Genomic DNA, 26,290 nt, shown 5'->3' on the forward strand with positions numbered 1-26,290 from the left:
AAATAATCCTTTTCTATGCTTTAATTTTTCTCTCTGCTTTCAAGTTTCCTAGAAATCTCACTTTTCTAGCCATTGCATAAATAGGGATCAAATGGCTTGAACTTTGTGCAGGAAGACATGCCAGTCTGTGTACACACACACGTTGCATTTTCTTCATAAATAAAAGCAAATTAATTTCTGTTGCTAAATAAACACCAAAAACAACATCAAAAAAGTCCCTGCCACATCCTGAAATGAAGCCTGAAAATACTTGTACAAGTTCTTCTCCTTTTATTCACAAATAGAGCCCCACTGATGAAACGCATATACAGGGATGTCTGGGTAATTTAGAGATAAAATGAACAATTGATATGTAGCAACTTATTCTTCAACTAGAAGTTTCAGCCGGGTGAAGAGACGACGGAAAGACAAGTCTTGCCGGACAGCAAAGATTCACAGTAATACAGAACTACAGTCTCATAATTTTGTAATCAAGGCCAAAAAGGCTTTAATCCATATCCACTGCTCCTACCCCCATCTCCAGAGCTGGGGTAAATGCTGGAAATTCAGGCCAAAAACCAGAGCTTGTCACCTCCCCTTCCAAGTTCAGCTCTTTGGCTTATAGATGCTGGGGATCCTGCTTTAGCCCTGGGCACTTCTGATTCCTGTGGCTACTGACAGCTGGACACAACAGGAAGGTGCTCTTTGTCTCAGTAATGAGTCTACAAAGCCACTTAAATAAATCTCTGGACTGGCTACTGGTATAGGAAGTCACTGACAGATACCTAGGAGGGCAGGCAATTTTAGAATAACTCATATATGGGAAGCTGCTTTGTTTTCTCTGGCTGTCTTCTTCCAACCTAATTAATTCTGCCTGTGAAAATGGGACCACATCTCATGGATGAGAGTTAGGTGGGAATTTTGGGGGTGAGGCAAGGAGTGCCGGGCAGCACAGTCAGAATGCGGAAGAGAAACCAAGTCTAGGATCTAGAAAGGAGTCTTGGACTGTGTTCATAAGGGATGTCAGTACACTTTTCTGAAATTCTACCAAGATGGATCAAAATCTCTGAAAGTAGGTTGGATGCTTCCCAGAAGTTTGGAATCTTGTTAAGGCCCAAGCTCACCTTTTCAGTGCCTCCTGAAGGTTAATAAAAAAATATTTTATCAGCTGTAGGAATTACTCATTCTAAATGGCTAGTTAATAATTTGATAGATTTCTCCATTGAAATAATTCTGACAAAGCAAGTGCTAGTGACCAGCTCAATCAGGATAATTTTACCCACTGAGAACACCCAGCATAAATGTTTTTAGCAACTAAGCAAAACAGTTTTACCTACCTGCCCTTCTGTTTTATTTAAAATGACAAAGCAACCCACACTTGCTAAGTATAAAGTCATGCTCTCAAGAAATGAATGAATGAATCATTCGTGAAACATCTCAGAATTCTCTAAAAAAGTGAATTGAAAGTTCTCTCAGCACTAACTCATTGTTAGCATTTCCTGATAACAGAGGCATTTGAGGGTGGACCAAATAGGACAGGAAGTTGCATGTAACTCCAGTCACCATGATGATGTGAGTGTTTGTACAAGGCGGTGGCTACATTACAGTTTTGAAGGGAATGTGGTGAGTCGAGCACCTTTTCTCTCAGTTGAGAAACAACATAGAGTCAAGAGACAAACAAGGTCAGAGGGGAAAGTGCTCAGGATACACCCAAGGGCAAGCCTTTTGAGTACTAAAAAAAAAAAATGCCAGAGCAAGCCTCTTCCTGTCCCCAAGCCAACCAATAGTGCAGGACAGCAGTTTTCAAACATTTGTGACCATGACTCATAGCGGTAAATATATTTTTATATGGCAATCTGGTATATTCTATTTGTCTACCTGCCAGCTGTGCATGTATGTATGTAGTATGTATGTTTCCATGTTTCCATCCATCTATCCATTCATCCAACCACCTACACACTCATCCATCCATCCATTTGTATATACATATAATGGATGCCAATAAGAAAATGATGCCAAATGGTAATGTGAATCCACAGGAACAAATGAAGTGAAACAAATGGTAAATAAGAAGGTAAATGTAGCTAATGGTATAAATAGCTACTTGTTCTCCTTTCTTCTCTCCTCACCTTCTGCAAAAGACATACAAGTATATAAAGTAATGAGTATAATAATGTATAGCTGGGTCTGGAGCATAGTAGTTAGATGTAACATGTGTTACAACACCTCAAAAAGGGGAAAAGGAAATACAGCCATACAGGAGCAATGTGTTTATCTCTCATTGGAATTAAGTTAGTACAGATCTGAAAGAAGTTATTATAAATCTGATACATTAAGATTTATATGGTAAACTCAACAGTGACTATGAAGAAAATAACTCAAAAAGCAGAGTGAAAAAAATTATTTTGGAAATTAAAATGCTATCTTAGAAAATACTCACTTAATGCAAAAGAAAACAGTGAAAGAGGAAAAAAGGAAGATGTAAGATACAGAAAGCAAAAAGTAAAACGGGAGCTGTAAACTCAACCATATCAATAATATCATTAAATGTGAATGGATTAAATAACCCTATCAAAAGGCAGAGACTGTCAAATTGGGTAAAAAACAATATCCAACCACATGCTGGGTACAGGACATAGCACTTAAGATTAAACGATACAAGTAGGTTGAAAGTAAAAAGATAAAAAGGACACATTATGCAAACAGTAACCATAAGGAAGCTGGAATGCCTAAACTAATATTACAAAAATAGACTTTAAAACTAAAGCTGTTACTAGAGATAAAGAAGGACATTTTATAATAATAAAAGGGTTCTATCAGAAAGACACAACTATTATAAATTTATATGCACCAAATAACAGAGTCCCAAAATACATGAGAAAAAAATCAGACAGGACCGAAGGAAAGAACAATATTTAGGGACTTCAATACCCCACTTTCAATAATGGTTAAGCAATTAAATGAATAATTAACAGAAAATAAAAGACTTAAGCAACAATATGAACCAAACAGACCTATAAACATTTATAGAACACTCAGCCAAACGACAGAAGAATACACTTTCTTCTCAATTGTACATGGAATATTCCCCAGAATCGATCATATTCTAGGTCATAAAACAAGCTTTGATAAATTTAAAAGGACTGAAGTTAAGTAAAGCATGTTCTCTGATCACTGTGGAATGGAAAAAAATTAGAAGTCCATAACAGAAAGAATTTTGGGAAATCCAGAATTAAGTGGAAATTCACACTTGTGAATTCCCAATGGGAAGAAAGAAGAAGAAATTTCAAGAGAAACTAAAAACATTTTGAGATAAATGAAAATGAAGATGCAACATGCCAAAACTTATGGGGGTCATCTAAGCAGTGCTTAGAAGAACACTTATAGCTGTAGATGCTTATCTTAGTAAAGAAGAAAGATCTCAAATCAATAGCCCAAACTTCCACTTGAAGACACCGGTGGGGGAAAAAGTTTAAACTAAACCCAAAGCAAAGAGAATGAAAGATACAAAGATCAGAGCAGAAATGAGTAGAATAAAAGATAGAAAATAACAGAGAAAATAAATAAACTCAAAAGGTCTTTGAAAAATCCAACGAAAAAAGAGAAACCTTTAGCTAGAGTGACCAAGAAAAAAGAAAAAGAAGACTCATGATATCCCCCCAAAGATCTCCTGCCTGAACGCTAGCTGAGCACATAAGCCAGTCAAGGTGATCAGGGGGAAAGCCAAACAAATGTGGATCTCACTCAGGGCTGGTTCCTTCTTTCCAGGGTTGATGGCTCTCCCCTGTCTGCCTGATTTGGGTAGCTCCTGGTGCTTTCAATTTTTTGAAATTTTATTGAAAATTTTTTGAAATTTAAATTTTTTTTAATTTTTTTGAAAAAATTTTTACTGAAATTTTTGAAATTTCAAGTTTTAAAATGCTTTTTGCATTTTAAGCAGAGTTGATCGTTGTTGTTTGAGGGAAGGCTATACTGATACAAGCTACATTGCCATTTCTAGAACTGGGGCCCCCAGATGCCCTCTTGAAGAGGAAAGAAGGCATCTCAAGCCAAGACTCAGCACAGGAAAAATATTAACATGGTCACAGTATGTTTAAATTATGGACTAGACAAATGCACAAGACCGGCCCATCATTTCTAAGCCACTAGGAGAAGCCAATCACTCTCTATCTTGTTGCTGATAATACAATTCTTAGCAAAACAGAGAGCAGTGATTTTTCAAGGACTCCTCCACTTTGAAGTCCTGAATCAAATTATCTTTCTGCTCTTGGAACAGGCCTTGGGTGGGCCTCTGCCTGAACCTGCAATTCACGTAGATAAGAGATTTCTCCTTTTTTCCTCTATACATACAGAATCAATTAGGAGATGAAGAAGTAATGAATTTAGGGTATGAAGGCAAAGTAAGGGAACCATCACCAAAAACAGCCCCAGGGACAACCCATCACAGGTACAATATGGCAGGGGGTTCAGACTCACCTAGACAAGACAAGCCTCAGATATGATTTCTTTTCTTTTCCCACTCCCAGATTCCTAGCATTGTATCTAAATGGCTTCAAACTGTTACAAAATATTTAACATAAAATCATTATGTATCCATTACAAAAACAAAGTTACACAGAAATTATCAAACATGTATAACTGCTTATAAAATTTTAAAGTTCTATTTAAAATCAGTTCACAGTTTTTTAATTAAAAAAAAAAAGCCTAAATAAAAATGCTCTGGCTGGGAAGCTGGCTAGGGTAATCCATGATGTAGTAGATGAACGGGCAGGGGTCAGGCTCCGAAGGGTTCAGGATCGCTGAGGAGGGATGAAGCCTGACCGTGCAGGGGACAGGAAACTCCAAGTGCAAGAAAGAAGAGAAATAGGACAGGACCAAAGAGGAAAGTAGGACAAGTAGCCACACATTTCAGGTTTGGGGACTGCTACCACAGACTGTTTAACCCCTCCCTTCCCCCAGAGCACTGAACTGCCATTCATTATTGTAATTATAAAGCATGATATGACAGGCTTATTATTTTCTGCTTTTATGGATCATTTCCTTAAGATGTGAGTCCAGGAATGGGATCGCTGGCCAAAGCATAGGGGCATCTTGAAGACTGATAAAACATGTTGCCCAGGAGCTTATGGGAAGACGGCACCTCATCACCAGCCCCACCCAGCAATGAATGGGGACCCCCCGGCTCTATCCCCACGTGAACATTCTATACTGTTCCTTAAAAATTTTTGCTAATGTAATAAATTTAAAAGTGTTTTTTGCTTAATTTACGTCTCTTTAATAGCTAAGGACGCTAAAGGGGATTTAAGAGCCCTTTTGGAATTCTACTTTTTGCTCACTTCAAATAAAAGCTTTTCATAAAGAAAGAAAGGTGGTGGGAGACCCTAAAATTACCTGGTATCTTGGTGATTCTTAAAGAATAAGGAGAAAATACATTTTTTTTTTAAATGAATTGTGAGGCCTGGCCCATAATTCACCAAGATGTTCCATTTTCTGGCAGCTGAGGGGCTGGGGCGGAGGTATATGTGGGGGGGACCCCAGCCAAGAGCCCTTTCCAGAACAGGGGTGGGGTCCAAGTGCGTAGTTTGTAAAGCAGAGCTGGTGAGGGGGTGGCTGTGGCCGCCCGGCGTGCACCTGAGCCAGACTCCACAGAGCCAACAGGGGGAGTCTGACAATAGGTCTCCACTTCTGCTTCCTGGACCCTTCAGGAAGGTAACAAGCTGCCTGCTGGAAGGGATTTGGCCAGAAACATAGTTACAATGAGTTTAATCATGCTTAGACACTGATCTGGCTCAACCCACTTAAAAAAAGAAAAAAAGTAACAGGCACATGAATACTGACCATTGAAGATGGTATTTGAATTAGGCTCAGAGTACCCGAAGGACCGGGGCACGGGAGAAAAAAATAAACCAAGGGAGCTGAAGAATCTCATTCTGATATTTTAAAATGAAGACAGAGTGCTATTTTCTGAAGGTATTTTTAAGCAGACTTCATGTTGAAATTCTTGAAGCTATTCATGTTGACGCTGAGCCCACGTGGAGGGCATGTCTGCTGCACGTTCTGTGTTGCCCCCTTTGCAGGCCCCCACACCTCCGCAGCCCTCACACCACTTTCAGGTGCTCCCCTGGGCCTGTCCACATCTGGAGCCCTCCAACCCCCAGCCCATATTCTCTATTTCCCCTCCTGGACCCAAGGGGGGCTCAGGGAGACCAACACTACATGCCTGTGTCTATTTCACTACAAGTCATTCTTTTAAAAGCCCTGAGTCTCACCTCTCCATCACCTGGCCTGGGACTGACCCTCTGGGTCACTCCTGGAAGATGCAGAGGTAGAAGCTTCCACAAAGCCTGCGGGAAAGCTAGTGTCCAGATTAAATGAGATCACAGGAGACAGGCAGCTGCTCTCTTGAAGGGAGTTCTGGACTGGAGCCCCTTCCACTGGGGCACTCCTGGTTCCAAAACAACTGGCCCTGGGTCAAGGGGACACTTCAGCTCCTTTGACCTCTGTGCCCTGTCTACAAGATGACAGGGTGAGAACCCAGGGTTTGAACAGTTTCCCTCAGCTCTGGTATTCTGAGTTTCTATATACGCCATTCAAATGTATTTACGTAACTTTATCTCCCTTGGTTTACAGTACAACTTAGGCACATGTTAAGTACTCAATTGCTGCACAAACTAAATTAACTGGAAGTCCAGATCACAGCGAAAAACACTCCAGAAGCAGGTAATGTCAGAGCTAAAGTTTATGTGCACCTGCGCATATGTTCAGGAAAGCCGGTCACCAGTTAGAGACACAAGCACTTAGCATCCATAGCTCATTCATACCCATCGATGTGATTCTTATATACCCCCTATTTCCTTCTGAAAGTTCCCAGGAAGCTATTAACTTTGAATTCCAACATTGCCCACCACCAGGGTTCAGCTGCAAAAGTTCCTGACCAGCTACCACATGCAAGCACCAAGTTCAATTTTTCTAGGGTCAGGCTCATGGGTGAAATGTATTCACTTCATCTCCCACATGAAGTGCCAGAAGAGGTCTGAGGGATCCTCTGCTCCCCCTGTAGGAAAACTAGACTCAGAGCCTGGGTTCAATGCTGAAATTCTAGGGAAAATGTCCAAGAGCACACACGAAGACTGGCAGGCCTTTTGCCCTGGACAACTTCCCAAACAAGGGGAGGGAGGGGTGGTAACTCCTTTTTCAAAGTCCTCTAAGGCATCAGCTCAATCTCAAGTTAGGCTTCTCAAGAAAGAAGAAAAAAGAGATACCAATGATGATGGTGATGGTGATGGTGACAACAGGGATAATCTCATTAAGCAGGGCCATCACTTTCACGCTCACTCTAAACATAATTTCTTTTATCTCACATGTTATCGTCTTTAATTCTCGTAAAACATCCAGGGAGGTAGGTACTAGTCCCTTCATGTTAAAAAGAAACCAAGTCTGATCAATAACTTGTCCACGAGAACCCCCAGCTGGTAAATATCAGAGCTGGATTCAACCCCAATCTGTTCACCCTCAAAGCTAGAGTCCCAGGGGACAGAGCGTGGGCTCAGCCAGTTTGTGATTAACGGCTGAGTCATGGCCTGTGGAGGCCGGGGTGTTGTAGCACAGAGATGGCCGATGGCTGTGTGCTGGGTGGCCTGAACCTCACACAGGCAGCTCTTCAGGCCGACTTGGATCTGGGGTTGGGTCAGCCGGTGCTTTGCCCTCTGGCTCATCCAGCAACAGGGTGACCTTCAGCTGGAGTGAACGGCCAAACTATTGTTTGCGGCTTTGCAGGAAGCTGTTTGAAAGGGTCATTGAAAAATGATCTTACTAAATCAAGCTGTACTAATATTTTTATTTCCTCTCATGCAATGCCACGTTTAAAGGCATTAGACGGGCCTGTTTATAAGGCCTGGGAAACTAGTCTGTGTGCCTTAAGTTCAGAAAAACAAAAGCGTCCCACACTTAAACCAGAGAGAATGGAGAGAACAGGATGGCATGAACCCTTCTCGAAGTCGGTCCTCAATGTCCGCTCCTGATAGATGCTTGACGACAAAGCCCAGCAAAATCCAAAACTTCTTGTCAAGGGACTGTCACATGTCCTGACATGTATGCATATTAAGGAATCTTCTCGTGGTTCCAACAGTTTTTTAAGACAAGAAATTGGTAGAGAAACTTAATTGTGTGGTTTATAGCTTATTTTTTAAATAAAAGACAAGTAATTGACACTCGTCCAGGAAATGACTTTTTGCAGCCTTTGTAGAGAAGAGAAATTCAGAGACCTAATCCCCCCAGGGGTCCCTAAGCTCCAACCCAATCTACTACTGCACCTGACTTAAGATGAGCAGTGTTAGGAGAGGTGAAAACTGGAACCCTACTGAGTGTGTGAGGGTTCACACACACAGGCCTGAGCTCACCGTTCACATCTCCTCACCTAATGGTGAGTAGGGCAGATGTTAGCCATAGAGGTCCTGAAGGCTAGTAAGGACCCCCGGGGCAGGGAAGCAGAGAAAATGCAAGAAAACAGAGTATGAAAAAACAATTTCCTCCTCTCCACGATGTGATGAGAGATGTACTAGGAGAGTAAACCCCAAGCATTTTAGGGTGAGAGGACACGAGAGAGATCAGTTTTATGCATGAAGAAAGGGCCTGGGTCCTCCAAGGAAGGTCCCTTGCAAGGTCCAGTAGCCAAACAGGGGTGAGATTAGGAGGGGACCTTGGCTCTACAACAATAGAGCTTCCCCAGAGCTGACCCCAGGGCCCTGTGGACGCCAGGAACACCTCGCCATTATTACAGCAGAGAGGCTCTCTGCCTAAAACCTGGGACTGGAGGAGTCAGGCACATGGCTGGTAGTCTGAAGCTGGAATACTAAGACCATAATAATGCCTAATATGAGGGGAAAAAAAGGATTAGAAATCTTAGTATCTAGGAGACTCCAAAACACTGCTTCTCATCAGCCTTTTCCAGTATGTTTTATATAATCTGACTGTTTATTGGTCGGATTCAACCTGCAAGTACCTCGGAGGGAGGTAACGCCCAAAGAGCTTCCACACTATAAGAGAAAGGCACGAGGGCAACAGGTCCCCGCTCTTGGGCCTGAGTCTGGAGGGGGACCAGTTCCACTGTGGCAGGGTTTCAGGGAGTTCAGTGTTGCAAACCGCAGAAGCAGACTGCTGTTGGAAGCCCAGCTCCAAAGACAGTCAAAGAGGTTTGAGGTTTGCAGGATGTGTGTCTAGCTGACGCCTTTCTGGCTCTAACTATTAAATTAAATAAGACTATTTTCTAAATGAAAAGAAGGGATGTCTGGGTGGCTCCGTCATTAAGCATCTCTCTTCAGCTCAGGTCGTGATCCCAGGGTCCTGGGATCGAGTCCCACATTGGGCTCCCTGCCCAGCGGGAGCCTGCTTCTCCCTCTCCCACTGCTCCTCCCCCGGCTTGTATTCCCCTGCTTGTGTTCCTCTCTCGCTGTCTCTCTCTTTAAAAAAAAAAAAAAAAAAAAAAAAAAAAATCTGAACTATCATCCTTATGTTAAAAAATATATAAAATAAATGAAAGGAATAAACAGGAAAACTAAAGATAAAAACTGGGTTCTGATAAATAGAATGATGATGTTTGCTGCTTTTCTGGTGCAAAAAAAGAAAAAAGAAAAAAAAAAAAAAAAAAGGAAGAAAAAGAGCTTAACTGGCCCCCAAACCAAATGCCTGACACCTCAGAGGTTCTCTACGGAGGTGGGTGCATCAACAGCAGGGACGGTGATCAGAATTGATATCCTCAGGACAGCTTCCTGGACCTTAGCACACACAACTCAACGGGTCTTGTTAGGAGGAAGATTGATTCTAGGGGTCTGCGTGGAGCCCGAGAATCTGTCTTTCTAACCAGCTTACGAAGCTGCTGGCCCACAGACCACACTCTGAACAGCAAACTAAGCAGTTTACTAAGCCCCTTCCTAGGTGGGTCTCGAACTTGTCCAGGTGAATGAGAATCCACATGTCATGAGGCACCTTGGGAGCCTATCTCATGCCAGCAAAGGAACCAGGTCAGTCTTGCTGCAAAAAAAGTAATACGATGCCAGGGAACAGACCATGTGTCCCTCAAAATGCCGCTGACGACCCAGCTTGCATCAACTGGTCGCTTCTGGACTTTCCGAAGAATGTTTGCTGCTTGCCTGGCACATAGAAAGCTCAACAGAGGCCTTGAGAGGAACGAATGAATGGATGGATGGATGGATGGATGGATGGATGGATGGATGGATGAATGAATGAATGAACAGAAGGCGGCAGGAAGAAGGACACTAAGTGAACTTGGCCCCCAGCTAGCCTCTGTGAGTATTTGGACCATCTCATAAATCTTCGTACTTACCACGTGCAGAGATCGGGGAATAATACAAAACCACCATCAGACTTGGGGAGAAAAAGGGAGGAGGGAGGGAGGGGAGGGGAGGGGGGAGGTGCAGCCACTAACTTCTGGGGATCACTGAGCGTCAGACACAGAGTCAAGTCCTTTACACTGACTGTCTACTCCATCTTCTCAAGCCCTCTGTGAACTGGGGATGATAAAGTTTTGCACTTCACAGACTGGGGAACTGAAGCACAGAGAGGGTCAGTGACCTGGGACGCCCCAGTTACAAAGGAGGAAGAAGGCTCCGGCCCAGGCTGCCTGAGCCCCACACTCCCCACCCCACTCCGTGGCAGGCTTACCACACCCCCTCAGGGTAGCATAGCGGCTTGCCCGCCACCCACAGTGAGCCCTGACCAACCCCCCCAACTCAGTCCCCCAAACTGGCTTGCCTGGGGCAGCTTCTCCAAATCGAATATTAACACAGCTGCAAGACCTAATCGATGGTCTCGGTGCCTGAGTTCTTATTATACGGATACAGCTTAGTGCACGGACGCCACGGGTTTATGAGTTTTGTCTGAAGGGCTCTGGGCTTCTTTGAAATTAAGTAGTAAAAGAAAAGAACCATAAAGAATATTGAGGAGAACACTGTTTGTGGAGAGGTAACTTTTTAAAGGTTTCTGGAACAAAGAATCTTCATACGCTCCTCTACCCAGTCCTACTCAGCCCCATTTGCTTTACCATCTAAGCAACCTCTTCCCCCTCAACGTGTGTGTGTGTGTGTGTGTGTGTGCAACACACATTTTTCTCTGAATCATTTGAGAAGAGGGCACAAACAGCATGCCCCTTTATTCCTAAACACATCAGTGCATAATTCCTAGGAACAAGTCCATTCTCTGACACGTGCCAGTTATCGACTTCAGGGAAAGTTCACGTTGATAGAATACTTTCTAATCTAATCCATGATCCACATCCAACATTGTCATTTGGCCCAAGGATATCTTTGTGAGCCGGACCTCCTGCATTTTAATGGCTGGATGTGTATTAAGAATTGATACACATAATTAAGAATTAATATGTGTCGAGTGCTTTGGCATTTAGAAAGCCCTTCCGCTGCACTCGCTCATTTGGTTCTCATGTTGCCTCTCTGAGGTCAGGCAAGCAGCATCATCTCTGTTTTACCCGGGGCCAAAATGAGCCTAAAGTAATGTTAAATTCAGAGCCAGCGTTCAGCAGCCCTCTCCCCGCACATGACCACTTGGTGCTTCAAAACTGCTTCAGGGCCAACTAGCAGACTGATCACTAATCCAAACATGTAAAATTCTATTAATAAAATAATACTGCTTGAGTGTTTATATCTCTAACCATTTCCTTTTACACTAACGTTATAGATTCTAATTAGGACCCATAGCTACATACTCAGGAAGAGACAGAGCCACTCCCAGGAGAGCAGCTTGGTATGAGTTGAGAGACCCAAGAGGTGGGTCTTGGTCTTGCCCGATCTGTTTTCCAGAGCCTACCCAACCTTGCACACAGAATTTGAACTCCTGACCTGGAAAGGATCCTCGGCTGCCTGCTTGACTTGATCATGGAAGCTGAAACACTGGGTATCTCTTCCAGGGCACAGTGAAACAGTAGTTTGAGTTGAGGAGGGAGTTTCCTAATCCTCACAGAGAGCCTAAAAGGGGGATCAAACTCATGAACTCGCCCATTAAACAGAAAAAGCACTGATTTGGGAAATGGAACCGTGGGGTTCAAATCTTTACTCTGCTGCTTAGTTAATTTTCCTTGGGCATGTGACTTAAGTTTACTGGGCCTCTGTTTTATCATTCACAAGCCTAGACAGGAACTAACACCCACACACAGAAGGGGAGTAAAGGGGCCAGCATGGAGTCTGGTCCAGTGCCTGGTGTTAAAAGGAAAAGAAAGGCTGCCTCTGCGTTCAACAGGACCCTGAAGTGGCCGAGCAGTGCTGAGTTTGTAACATGATGTGAGCAATGTGGGAAACGTGGATGAAAATGCTGCATGCTTCACTGACTGGTAAGAACAAAATAACAGACGCACTTTGCAGTAAGTGCTATCTCTGACCACAGGGAGTTGAGTTTTTCCCGTGTGTGGTCCTCTGCTCTATGTTTGTGATGGTGGGGTGGTAAGAACAAAAGATTTACCTTTTCCAGAGCCTCTCTGTCAAGTAGTTCCTGCACAGCTAGAAGCTTGATGCTGTAAGAAAAAAAAAAAAAAAAAAAAAAAGAAACTGGGCTTGAAAACAAATCATTTCAAATTGAAAACAAATCATTTCACATCACCAAGCATCAGCCAAATCATGAGAACAAATTTTGACCTGTCAGCCTGCATTTCTGCTGAGTCCCATCTAAAGGAACCTTTGCTTTGAATTGAAATGACCGCTTCAGAATGATCAAAAATGTTTCTAAATTGTACAGTTGATGGCATCATAGGATCCAGAAATTTCACGTCCGGGCCTACACCCAGAGGGGCTGAAGATAGGACCTGCAGCAGACATTTGCACATCCATGCTCACAGCAGCCAAAAGGGGGACACAACTAAAATGCCCATTAATGGACAATGCTGGGGATAAACAAGATGTGGCAGAGACCTATGATGGAATTATATTCAGCGTGAAAAAGGAAATTCTGGCCCGTGATACAACATAGAGGAAGCACGAAGACATCATGCTAAGTAAAACAAGCCAGACACAAAAGGACAAATGCTGTCTCATTCCACTTTTATCAGATAGCTAGCAGGGTTGCATCCAAAGAGACAGGAAGCAGAAGGGCGGCTGCCTGGGGCGGGGGGAGGGAAGATGGGGGACCTGTTGTTTAGCGGCTTCAGTTTGGGATGACCAAAAAGTTCTGAAGATGGATGGTGGTGTGAATGTACTCACATAGTCTCATGCTCATAAATGGTTAAAATAGCAGATTTTATGTTACGTACATTTCACCTAAAAAAATTCCAAAAATAGGGCGCCTGGGTGGCTCAGTTGGTTAAGTGTCTGCCTTTGGTTTAGGTCATGATCCCAGGGTCCTGGGATCAAGTCCCACATCAGGGTCACTGCTGAGCAGGGAGTCTGCTTCTCCCTCTGCCTGCTACTCCCCCTGCTTGTGCTCTCTCTGTCTCAAACAAATAAATAAAATCTTAAAAAAAAAATTCTAAAAAATAATGACAGCTGCTTTATGCAATGGATCTGAACACATTCAGAGGAATATAAAGAAGTAAACAGCTGCCCATGTTCAGTATTGATCTTTCCTTCATGTCCTTTTGATGCCAATAAGCCAACAGCTAAAACCTCTGCTTACGAAGACGGCCTGCTCAGCTGCTGACCGCACAGTAACCAAGCCCTACTGTGTGCAGGTGGGCAAGGGTGTGCAATGACCAGGACACGCTCCCTGCTCAGGAGCTCACAGCCTCTCGGAGGCCACAATCAGACCACAGTCAGAACACGAAGCAGGGTGCCACGGGGACGGGCCAAGATGCAAAGAGAAGCCCGGTCCTGGCAGAGAACAAGGAAGGCTTCCTGGAGGAGGGTCTGGGCTAGCCTTGACTGGGGAGAAAGGCGACCCACAGAGGGGCAGCAGAGGCAGAGGCACCGAGGGGAGTGGAGAGGCGTGGAGCGTATGAACCCTCCAGTTTCCGGTTTAGGGACCAGAGCCCAGGACGGTAGCCAGCAACTGAGACGTAAATTCGTTAGTGGATGCAGGCTTTACAAGGAGGCATCCTCCCCATCACGACACGCTGCCTTTGACTTGTGGCCAGAAGGCCAGACTCAGCGCACATGGGAGGAAGCACGAGTGCTCGCTGAGATCGTTTAGGGAGCAGGTCAGCCGTGGGTGGCGCGTGACGCTCCCTCTCCGCGGAGCCAGTCTGTTTGTGGTCACTGGCCACTGCGTTCTCTACCTCCAACCAACCTGCCTGGATTCTCTGGAGCAGAAATGTCCCTACTCCCCAGCTGACGAGCCTCCCTCCAAAGGGGTTATTCCTCATGATAAGGTTCACCTTAATTTACAGAATTCTTCGTACTCTCTCCATGCACCTAGGCAAGCCCAGGCAGCCAAGTGCAATGGCTTACATAAGAGCAACTTGGGGAAGGACAGCAATGGTGTTAAAATTTACAAGACACCACCAGCACGGCTAACAATTCGGCAACTCTCAGAGTGAAAAGACAGGACTCGGGGCATTCCCTCTGCTCCAGCCCACACTGACTGTCCATGTCTTGGACACTGGTTTTGTTGTTGGTCCGGCTTGGGTCCTGCCCAACATCTTCACAACCCGGACTCTGACACTGTGTCATTCCAGGCCAAAAATGAACTCCATGTCCTCCAAGCAGCCTTCTCTGGACACTGAGGTCAAGCAGCGGCTCTGATCGTCACATTTCATTTTCTCCGGCCCACTTCCTAGTCCATTAAAGCATTGATTTGTTGGGGTGCTTTAATAGATCTGCTGTGGTCTGTCCCTTCCCAAACAGCAAGGAAGCTCCTGACAGCTGAGAGCTCAAGGGTCTTCTCGCCATTCTGTTTGCAGGCTCTGTGACTGGAGCATGGAAAGGATTCAAGGAACACTTACTAACCGACTAGCAGGGCCCAGTCAATATTATAGCTGATGCAGCCCAGCCTGGCTCACTGGCCGGGCCTCAGTTTCTCTCTCTGTAGAAGAATGCCTCCAACGAGATGACCGTGTGTGTTTTCCCTCAGTGACACTCACTGCAGGCATGTACACACACGCCTGCTATGAAGGGGACGTATCCAGTGGCCGGTCAGCGCTCCTGGCTACTCCTCGGCACATTCTGATTCCCCACGAATCTAAATTCCAGGCCACCGATTTGGATGGCAACTTACCTGCTCAGTTAGGGGTTTCCAGCTGGAGCTCAAGTTTCAGAAGCTTAAACTGCTTCTGAAATAACCACTGGAAAATAATTCTACCAGGGGAAATTTTTCAGCAGTCTCTCATTTCTGCCCCAGTCCACGGTCTTGAAGTCTGATTCAGGATCGGATATCAGACATCGACCGATGAGAGGAAAGGTTTGAACACTGTTGAGATAGTCAACTCTCCTTCTCTCCCTGCTTGCAAAGATAGTACACACAAGCCATTGTAAAACGTGAGCTGAAAACCAACAGTTTCAGGCTCTAAGGAAAAATGATATAAAGACAACATCAGTTGACTCTCATTTAAGTCAACGCCTGAAGGATGCTGCTTCCTGCTCTGACTTTCCTCCTGAATGGGGATGTGGCAAATACGTGGCATGTCTAGTGCCACTCTCCAACCCTCTCCACCTCTTCCCATGAACTTTGCTCCCGTGTACCTTCGACGCAGCTTCAGAATCCTCAACACTCCAGTTAAATCAGATTAAACTGATTTAACACCTGCTCTACAACCAAGGCCAAAGAGTATTAACCTATGGAGGGGGTCAGAGAAAAAGAGGGGCGTTCCCACACTACTCAAAAGCATCAGTGTGAGAGGAGATTGCTTTAGGGGCGGGACAGAAAAGACGGGAAGAGGAAAAGACACTCAGATCTTTCAAAATGGAAACAAGACATGGTACTGAGACATTACTGCCCCAGCTGCTTATAACGTTGGATTTCTTCAGGGAGCTGTGGGTTTTTTCCCCTCCTTAGAGCTGTAGTCTTTAAGAGTATATGAGATGTTTCCTGTTATATAACTACCCTAATGTTAGTTCTTCCCTTATGGGAAACGCTCCAAGTTTGGGGTATTTCTTGCAGTATGTGTGGTATCAGATTCCTCTAAACTGATACTGAGAGTCCCTGGGACAAAATGTCACTCGTATGAAGCCGTTCTCTGCATCCTCCAGTTCAGACCTCTCATTTCGCCCCACATCTCTGTGCCAGCTTTGCTCGTCTTTCCCTCACTCCCCTCCTCGTCCTCCTCTGTCCTTTTGCTAAGTCCATGAATGTGTAGGGAATGCCTCCTATATTTCAGAAACTGCCAGGCATCAGGGTGACCGAGATGAACCCACACTATCCCTGCCCTCCCAGAGGCTAGGATCCTGCTTGGGCACGTGCCGAGGGAAGTGTGCCCCCCTCTCCCGGGTTCTGTAGGCTGGTGGCTGGACTAAAGAGGGCATATCTTTATGGTGGCCTGGGGCTTGGTCACCATCCTCTGAAAACAGCAGAGCCCCCATCAGCAGTCTCAGTGGCAAGCAATTTCTTTTTCAGCACCCAGCTGAGAACGGAGGCAAATGGTAACACAAAAGCAGCCAAGAGCAGCACTTTCCTTAGAACAACGACAACTTTAAGGACAAGTTCTGAAGTCGAAGTGCCAACACTTGGGTAGACCGGGAATGCCTGCTATTAATGTTTGCTTAACTAAGCCCCAAGGAGATGAGCTAGCTGAGGGCTGAGGCCTTATTCCACAGCACAGAGCCTGGTCCAGCGAGGTCTATCGAGGAGAGGTAGCAATGCGGAAAGGACCAGACACGGCAAGCAGGGAAGCAAAGCAACAAAGTTGAAGATACAGAAGCTGGAGGGCTCCCCCCACCCCACCACCGCCCCACTGCAGTCTGGGGTGGCTTGGAGCTGCAGGCTGAACCTTAATGGCCCCTGAAAAGGCAGCTAAGAGCCAGATAAGAGAAAAAAGGCAGATGGTTCTATAGGTGCCGCAAAATCATTTAAAGGCCAGACCTTGTGACTATGCAGAGACTCATGCGCGGTACCAGAGTCAAGGATTCCCTCCAGCTCCCTCTCTCTGAGGACTCTGGCACCGAGCTTCCCCTGCATTTATGAGGTGACACAGTATAGTGCGTGAGACATAGCAGCATTTGGAAATGCGTTATGGATGTACATGTAACATGGAGGAGTGATCCACTCACCGCACGGATAAAATATTTAAGGTTATGCATTATGCACTAGGCACTGTTGGGCACCGGGGATGCACTGATGGGCAAACACAGCCTCTGCCTTCAAACTTCTCAGTCTGATGGAGGAACCAGTTACATACATCAGCCACAGATGCACCCTCAAGGGGCAAACACAGGGTGCCATGGGCTCTTTGGAAGGGCAGTGCAAAGCTGGCAGGCTCCCTGGGAGGTGACTGTTCTAGGCTGATGCCCATGGGCTTGCGAGGCAGAGAGATCAAGTGGGAGGAAAAGTATGAGCAAAGGAACCAGGAGGTAGAGTGAACATATCCCTCCACCCTGCCCAGAGACTGAATGCCCACAGGGACCACAGCGATGTCTGGAGGGTAGGATAGGTGACGAAGAATTATTCTGCAGAAACAACTGAGGCCAGGCCTGCTTAGAGGGTTGGTTAAACCATATTAAGTAGTTTGAACTGTATCTTGAGGCGAGGAGTAGCTAATGATGAGTTAGGGCGGTGGTGCCATTGAAAGCCCAAGGGGCAGAAGATGCCCGATAAAGGTATAAAGTGGCTCTGGTGTAAAGGGCTTGGGGTGGAGTGGAAGTGGGGGACAAGAATGGAGTAAGTGAGACCCGAGCTCTGCACCCAGCATGCCAGCCCAAACTGTCTCCCGGAATGGAAACCAGGCAAGTACGGGGCCATGGTTACCACCTGTATCCTCAGCAGAACAGATGCGAATCTCTAGAGAGGGGACACTCTGGGCAGACTCCCAGGAAGGGACAGGGGGCCCAAGAGCAGAATTTGGAGAAAAGATGGAATCACAGCCAGCAGCCACAGGCAATGATGATTCTCTACCCATATGTCCGCATGCAGGACATGGGGGCCACTTAAGACTTCACGAAAGTCGAATTCAGAAACTAGGTCAACCCAGTCGTTGGACTGCTTCTCCTTTCCCTCTGAAGGAAGGCTCCCCATTAACTTCTCCTGAACAAAGGAAGGAAGAGTTCTCTTTTGATCATCAAATTTTAGACGATGCCACAGATGTTAAATGCAGACTTGTTTTCCCTAAGTCTAGATTTTCTTCCACCATTGACTCAGGGCTGGGAGAACACAGTGGACATCGGCCTCCGGATATTAGTGAGCGTGCACACCTCAGAGAGAAGGCAGGCCCCCAGGGAAGGCGCCCTCTTCAGCATCTTGTCCCATTGCTGCCAAACACACACTCACCATCTCATCCTTCCTTCCCAAAGCCAAGGGCTGAACCACAACACCACCATCAGAACAATCAGCATGGAATTTAGCTTGGCTGGCTATTCTTGGCAGGTTAGAGAAAACCAGTGGCGAAACAGTGGGCAGGAAACTTCTCTGACGACAATCTCATGGTTTTTGTTCTAGTCAGGTTTTCGACTGCTTGAATCAATTACAGTAATTTCCATTTCTTAGAAATTTCTTGGAAAATTGCCCAATCCACTCAGATTTTCAAAGTTTGAGCACAGAATGGTACTAGTGGTCACTTTAACTTAAAAAACAACCTCTGCTTCTGTGCTGATGTCCCCTTCCTCGTTCTTTAATGTGTATAGATACTTTTTCTCATCTAAAAAAGTAGATCTGTAAGAGATCAGTCTCTTTTATTGGTCTTCTGAAAAAAATTAGGTCCTGAACTTATCAAGTCGACCATTTTATTTTCTAATTAAACACATCAACATTTACCTTCACTAATTCCTTTCTCCAAGTTTCCATTGTTTTCTTCAGTTTCTCTATTTACCTTCTTGAGTCAGGTATTCATGATTCAGATCTCTTTATTATATATAAGGCCATGAATAAAAATTCATTCTCTATGTAAATATTCATCCTTGTTTCCAATTTCATTATGTAGCCTTCTTGTCTACCACCAAGTCTGAAGCTGCTATTTTGGTCTCTTATTGGAGTCGATAGTTCTTTGGATTATATTTTTCTATCTCTGAGTAATTGGGTTTTAAATTGTATAGTTTTGCATTTTCTATAATTCTAAAGTACTGAAGTTAAAGGAAGTACCCTGTACGTTTCCTGCTTTTAAAAATCTATTCATAGTCTTTTCTGGTCTATTTTATGATGCTTTTCTCTATTTCCCAGGGTTTGAGTAGTTCTAGAACTTTTTTTCAATCTCCCAGTGTGTACCTTTAACTTTTCATATTACTGTAGGTGGATTAGGGAAGGGCTCTGCAGTCAGTCTGCCTGGGTTCAAGCTGTATCACCTACTCATTGCAGGATCTTAAGAACTTTAAGAACAGCAGGTAGGAGGCAGGGAAGGGATCTGGCATTCACCCCTATGACCTTGAACATAGATGACACGGGGGAAGTACTTATCATGTTGCTTAGTTCAGGGTAAACCACTTTCAATGGTGGATACTGGTATGAATATTATTGAGGGTTTTTTTTTTTTTAAGCTATTAACACTTCTCTAAAAATCAGAATAAAGAAAGCAACAACTTTTTGTGCTACCAACCTATTTCCAGATAAGCAGCACAACAAACCTCTCTAACTCCCATTTGCTTTTTGGTCTCCATTAACACCCGTTAACAGATCCAGAGTATAGTCCCAGTGCTACTGCTGCGTCCTGTGGCTGCTCTTAAGAACAATTTCTGACACTCTTATTTGCTTCTTTACCAAACTTAAAATAAAAAATTGCTAGTTCTACTGATTCCAGGGCTTGTGCTACCTCTTCTTCTTCTTCTTCTTCTTCTTTTTTTTTAATAGAGTGAGAGGAGGGAGGGACAGAAGGAGAGAAAGAATCTCCAGCAGACTCCCCAGTGAGCACAGAGGCCAACATGGGGCTCGATCTCGTGACCCCAACTGAAACCAAGAGTCAGACACTTAACCGACTGAGCCACCCAGGCACCCCTGTGTTACTTCATCTTGAGCAATATTTTGTCTTACCTCTTAAACTTCTACAACGTATCTTTAAAGTAAGCTTTAAAGAGTTTATTTATTTATTTGACAGACAGAAATCACAAGTAGGCAGAGAGGCAGGCAGAGAGAGAGAGAGAGAGAGAGAGGAGGAAGCAGGCTCCCTGCAGAGCAGAGAGCCTGATGTGCCGGGCTCAATCCCAGGACCCTGGGATCATGACCTGAGCTGAAGGCAGAGGCTTTAACCCACTGAGCCACCCATGCGCCCCAAAGTAAGCTTTAAAGTAAGGAGTATGTTCCTATGTTTTCCCAAGCCCTTGCATGCCCGAGAATGCCTTTCTGATTGGCTTCATACACGAAAGACAACTCAGCCGAGTGTGATGTGAAATTGTTGGGTTACAACATAACCCCCAAAACTTCAGAGTTGGTTTGTCAACTTACTTGATAATCAGAAGAACTTTTAATGTGTCAGATTTCCAGACCCCACCTAGGGAGGAGTGATACAGGGCCTGGGAACATATCTGAATTAAAGACAAGACAACACAAAACTCCCAGGTGTTCTAGTCTTCCAATATCTTCCATAGATATAGACTCTCTGTTGCAGAGAACAAGCCTAAAGCCAACCTGATTTTTGTTATTCTTTTCTCTGCTTGGATTCCCATGAATTTCTCCCCCTTTTGTCCTTGTTATTCTCTCGTAATAACAAGAGAACAACAAGAATAACAAGCTGAACCACAGCTGTTCAGAACGTGGTGAGCAAGTACCTTATACCCAGACCCAATCTCTCTGACACTCAGGGAGGTAGCTAAATCCGGATCACTGGTCCCAGTAATCACCAAGACCACTCTGAATAGGGGCTGTCAGTTCTGTCTTCCACATTGATAACCTTGTCTCTTATTTTTCTCTTTCTTTCTTGTGTTTTCCAGAACTATTTCTCAAGGTTGGTTTTTTTCTTCCCCTCCATTCACATCACTGATTTCCCATAGCATTTGTGTTAGTTTTCTGGGGCTGCTCTCACAAATTATCAAAAAGTTGGTGACTTAGCCCAACACATATATATTCTCTCACTGTTCTGGAGACCAGAAATCTCCAATCAGGATTACTGAGCAGAAATCAGGGTACCAGGTCTACCACACTCCCCCTGGAGGCTCTAGGGCGGAATGAGTTCTTTGTCTCTTCTAGCTACCAGTGGCTGCCAGTATCTGGCGATGGGTCCCTGTCTCTTGGATCATAGTGCCTTCTCTTCCAGCAAACCTGCCCCTGCTTGTCTCATAAGGACACCTGGGATTGCACTTAAGACAATTCAGGATAGTCTCCCCACCTTTCCAGATCCTTAGCTTAATCATATCTGTGGCATCTTTTTTGCTTTATAAGGTCATAATATTTACAAGTTCTAGGGATTAGGCTATGGATATCTTTTCAGGGCCATTTTTCAGCCTACCACACATTAATACTCCTTATACTCCTACTAAGTTGGGTTTTAGTTCTGTTGTGGAATTTTGTTTCCTCAAGACCTTCCCTAATTCACTGCATCTCTTTTTAAAATTTTATTTCTGTTGCCTTTTCCCACTAGCCCATTCTTTCCTTATGTTTCTCTGTCCCTGTTCCAGAGCAGCCATGTCTTGCCGTAGTATGTGGAGGATGCTACACATTTCCCCCAGATTCTCTTTTGTAACCTGCTATAGATGACTTTCTGGGTCTCCAGAAGCTTCCGCCTTTACTTTGTTCTGCAGGAATTTCCCATAAAGTCTTTTTTTTGTCTTATTCATCCTTAAGTAAGGAAAGGTTTGTCCTGACCAATGGTTGATTTTCAACAGACATTATGAGCAGACAGACCATGGCTGTTTTCTGCTCACCTGCTTAAAGGATGGATCTCCTTTCCAGACCTGCTATGGGAGGGGACTGGCTGAGGGCACAGCTCCTGGCCAACTCCTGCTCAGAGGTTCGCCTCCTGCTCAGAGACTCTCAGTCGGTTCAAGATAGAAAGCATCCTGTCTCCCAACACGTGCAGCTGCCAGGACACCCCGCTTGTAGCACTTTGCTTCTGGGGAGTAGATTTACTAGAGTGCACTGAAATCATGCCAGTTTCCCCCTATCTCCCATCTGGTTATAGTCTGATGTTTCTTTTTTCTCTACTTGGCAATGGAGAAAAATCCCGAAGAGACGGCCCTGTGAGGAAGGGCCCACATCTGAGGCTAGTAGCGGAGGATAGAGAGGAAAGACTAACCAGCTGGAATTTGCTTTAAGTGTGTGAGTCAGGAACAAATGATGAAAAACGTGTAAATTGCTTTGTCACTGTTTTTCAGGAAAGGCTGAAGGGGGTGGTGGTGAGGTGGGGTCTTCTCCCGGTGGCTCTTTGTGTCACGAGCAATACCCCGGGTAGGCTCCCCCAGCCTGGTGCTGTCCCCCTCCTCGCTGTCACCAGCTGACACCTCCACGTTTCCGCCATTGGCCATTCCTCTCAGTTCTTGCTGGCCTGTGAGGTTTTGTTATTTTTCTGCGTCATCATGGGTATCTGAGCCAAACCTTCCAGAGATGGGGTCTCTGAAGGGCAGGATAATGTCTGGTCTCTTGTTTTTAGCAATTGGCCTGACTCATTATGTGGAAAGACTGGCTCCCTCAAACTTCAGGGCTTTTCGTCCTCCATGTGGGGAAAAGTATCCTAAAGAGAAACCATTTCCCCGCATTCGATCTGGACCTTCAGAGCTCCCAGGGCTTCAGGTCTCAAGGCTGCTGAACACCTGGCAGGGTGTCCACAGGGTAGAATCAGGGTGGGACCTTCTGGAAATCTCTTCAAGCACAAACCAGGGGCATGGCCTGCAGTGAGGAAGCCTGACTTTTACTGAAAACAGCAGAAGATGATCAGATCCAAGACTGGACAAGCTAACAGTGGGAGTGAGGTTGGTTCACAAATGGAGACCAGGAATCTCTCTTCCACACCTGCACTTTTTTCCTCAGCAGCAAACTGCCTACTTCATGCCACTTCCCTAAAACGCGGAAACATTTAACCTAATCATCTAAGGTCTGAGGCCCCAGTGGAAAGCCCACTAAAAAGTTAACAGCCTGCTTTAACTGCAGGAGATAAAGCTCTAGTCCACTGGGCAATTTTACCCATGGGGAGTTTGGAAGAAAAGACACAGGAACAGACGGAAATGTAGACAGAACCAATGAAGAGGAGAAAGAGGATCCTATTAACAGAGCGACTTCCAGATGTCAGGTACTGCACTAAGCCTTTATGACATTATTTTACTTACACCTCGAAGTTTCTCCTCGTGGACATAGATCTAACAAACCGCAGATTCCAAAGCGAAAGAGCACTTGGGGACTGAATGGATGATTTGCATGCTACAATATCAGTTTTTCTTCCTTCTGGTTGTGGGATAGCTTACTCTCTGCTGAAGAGGAAAGGATTTCAACTCCTACTTTTTAGCTTCAGAGAAATCAAGTGTCTTGTGAAAAATCCACACAACGGCAGGGAATGGCACCCAGGTCTGGATAATTTGAAAGCCCTTGCCACTTTTTACTCAATGAACAAATATTCCTTGAGCACCCACTGTGTGGCAGGCATATGGCACCAGAGACAGAGCAATGGACAAAACAAAATCTTGACTCTCGTGAAGCTTTCATTCTGCCAAGGGATGGGGAGCAGCGGTCTGCTGGCCTCTGTTTAACCACCGGCCTTAGGGAAGCAGGGACGGGAGAGCTGTAGCATTTCCCGATTTCCCTGGTGGATATACTCCCATTATGGCCCATTTCAAGCCACCAGTTTGACGTGACTAAGCACAGAGATGGGAAGAGACACGCCACTTCACACCAGCTCCAGCATACCACCGTGAGCAGGGATCTGCGACAAACCAATTTTCTATTAATTACAAATTGAATATATAATAAATTATACAACTAGGTAATGTGCCCAGGGGTGATGAATTTGTAAAACCTAAGCAGGGTAAAGGAGTAGTAAGGGTGCTATGAGGAAGTCAGGAACACTTATCCCATGAGATGACATTGGGTCAGAGACTGGATTTTCCCATCTGTAGAATCAGGATAATGATTCTATTTAAAGGTATCATCATAAGGATTGGGTGAAATGGCACTTACTATAGAATAATCCCTTCAAGTACATAGTAGGTACTCAATTAATGATGGCTATTAATATTTATCTGAACTGATATAGAGATGGCCTGGTACACAATTCTCATCTTCCTTAGAACTGATAAGAATATAAAGTTTTCATTCCTGAAAATCAAGCTGTTATTTTAGCCACTTAAACGAGTTCTAAATGACTGACCAACAACCTAGAAATGTTGCTATACACATGGAGTCGCTAAGTTCTTAATGCCAGGCCTTCTAACACTGATGTTAGAACTTGCAGTGTCCCCATTATTATTATTATTATTATTATTATTATTATTGAATAATTCAATTAAATCCTTTAATAGTTAGCTCTTTAATTCCAAATCAATCTACACCACCCTCCCTCAAAGAGGTACAAAGAAGGCTGTAACTCTTCTGGATGAGTAGACCCCATAGTTTTGCTCTCCTTCCTCCTCCGAACTGAAAACAAAAGGACATGCAGATAAATAAGTAAAGCCTCCACCACAGCATTGGTTCTTACACTCATTCAGAGCTGTGCCGTTCATACAGAATGCAAGTCTCAGGACAAAACGGTAAAGACGAGAACCCCCTCAAAGATAAAGCTGCATAAAATGTTGAAAAGAAATTAAGCATTGAGTTATTTTACACTGAAGGGTGAAACTCTCCCATTGAACAGAGAAAAATGCTCAACTACTTTTACTATTTCTTTAAGAATTGAGCTATAGGGCGGCTGGGTGGCTTAGTGGGTTAAGCCACTGCCTTCGGCTCAGGTCATGATGTCAGGGTCCTGGGATCGAGTCCCGCATCAGGCTCTCTGCTCAGCAGGGAGCCTGCTTCCCTTCCTCTCTCTCTGCCTGCCTCTCTGTGTACTTGTGATCTCTCTCTGTCAAATAAATAAATAAAATCTTTTAATAAAAAAAAAAAGAATTGAGCTATAGCTAGAGGTTCATTATGAGGACAGAGAATTAAAGTAGAATGAAAAATTTTCTTCTCAGCCTGCCATCTGCAACGCAAAGGGCCAGATGTCCCGCAAGCGTCCCCATTTTGTCTGTCCATCATAGAGAGTCCGGCCTCCTTAGCTCTGCTTCAGAGAGGACAACAGTGGGGCTATGCCACATGGCAAGAGCAAAGCCATCATTCAAACCCAGGGCTCAGGGCCCTGACTGGCACCTCTTGGTTTCACTTCAAATTCCCACCTCCTGTCGCATCCAACTAGTTAATGACAGAGCTTCGGAACTTGGATGAGGTTCTTGTTGGTCATTCTTACTCCAAGCGGTTATGATGAAATGCAGGTCCAGATGTCCCTAAACCGAGGGGGCTCTTACACTGGTACTGCTCCTTCTCTAATCCAAGTAAACTGGGGACTTCTTGGAACTCATACCTTTTTCCGTACTTTTTTTCAACATACTTTCACCCAAGAAGGGCTACCTGCCCAACACAAATCAGAAAATGCTGCAGATATCATCTGAGGATAATTTTTCCTTGAGGAAGAAATATTTTTTACCACACTCCTCTCCAGGTTGCTTTTCCTAAATCCTCTTTGGTTGCTCCTTGACTTTCGTTGGGGGAGGTAAAAGAAATAACCAGATCAAATAAGTTTTTGTATGTACTGTGGGGATGGTATCCCCATCCTGCATGACCTTACCTGGAAAGGGGTATAGCTTGACCTTTCTCCCCACTACATTTCTACTTTCCTATGGTCTTCCCTAGCAGTTCCTTCACAACTACATGAGACGTACTTTGACATACTGTCTCTTCCTGTCTTCCCTTTCCATTCACAAAGCTTCCCTCCAACATTTTAATCTTTTGCATTATATGTATTTCCTTATGTGCATCAAATCCTGTGAGAATGGAAGTAAGCAACACACACACACACACACACACACACACACACACGCTTTTGCTTTTTGAAATGAATACTGAGTACTATGTGGCTGGCCAGCTATCATAGCAATAATTATGAGTTTGGGGCTTTGTTTGTTTGTTTGTTTGGTCCCCACCCTTTTTGTATTTTGGGATTCATGGGGGATTCCTTGTTACCTAGTTTTTCTGTAAATGTCCGCAAGTTTAGGTTTTGCCAACTAGTTGCCCTTTCTGCTCCCGATATTTTCATTATGAAAATTTTCAAACCTTTGGGAAAATTCAGAGAACTCTACAGTAAACACATACCTACCACCCACTTTCTATA

At 44.6% G+C, this 26,290-nt stretch overlaps 1 protein-coding gene across 1 annotated transcript in view; it reads right to left on the bottom strand.

Annotated features, from left to right (window-relative positions):
• EEPD1 (endonuclease/exonuclease/phosphatase family domain containing 1) overlaps positions 1 to 26,290 on the bottom strand; it is a 107,931-nt gene that overhangs the window by 25,991 nt on the left and 55,650 nt on the right. The window contains 1 exon segment of the mRNA XM_032304995.1: positions 12,466 to 12,517. Within this exon segment, the coding sequence (XP_032160886.1) occupies positions 12,466 to 12,517 (52 nt within the window).

The sequence above is a fragment of the Mustela erminea genome, chromosome 11, assembly GCF_009829155.1.
Source record: "Mustela erminea isolate mMusErm1 chromosome 11, mMusErm1.Pri, whole genome shotgun sequence".
Taxonomy (NCBI): domain Eukaryota; kingdom Metazoa; phylum Chordata; class Mammalia; order Carnivora; family Mustelidae; genus Mustela; species Mustela erminea.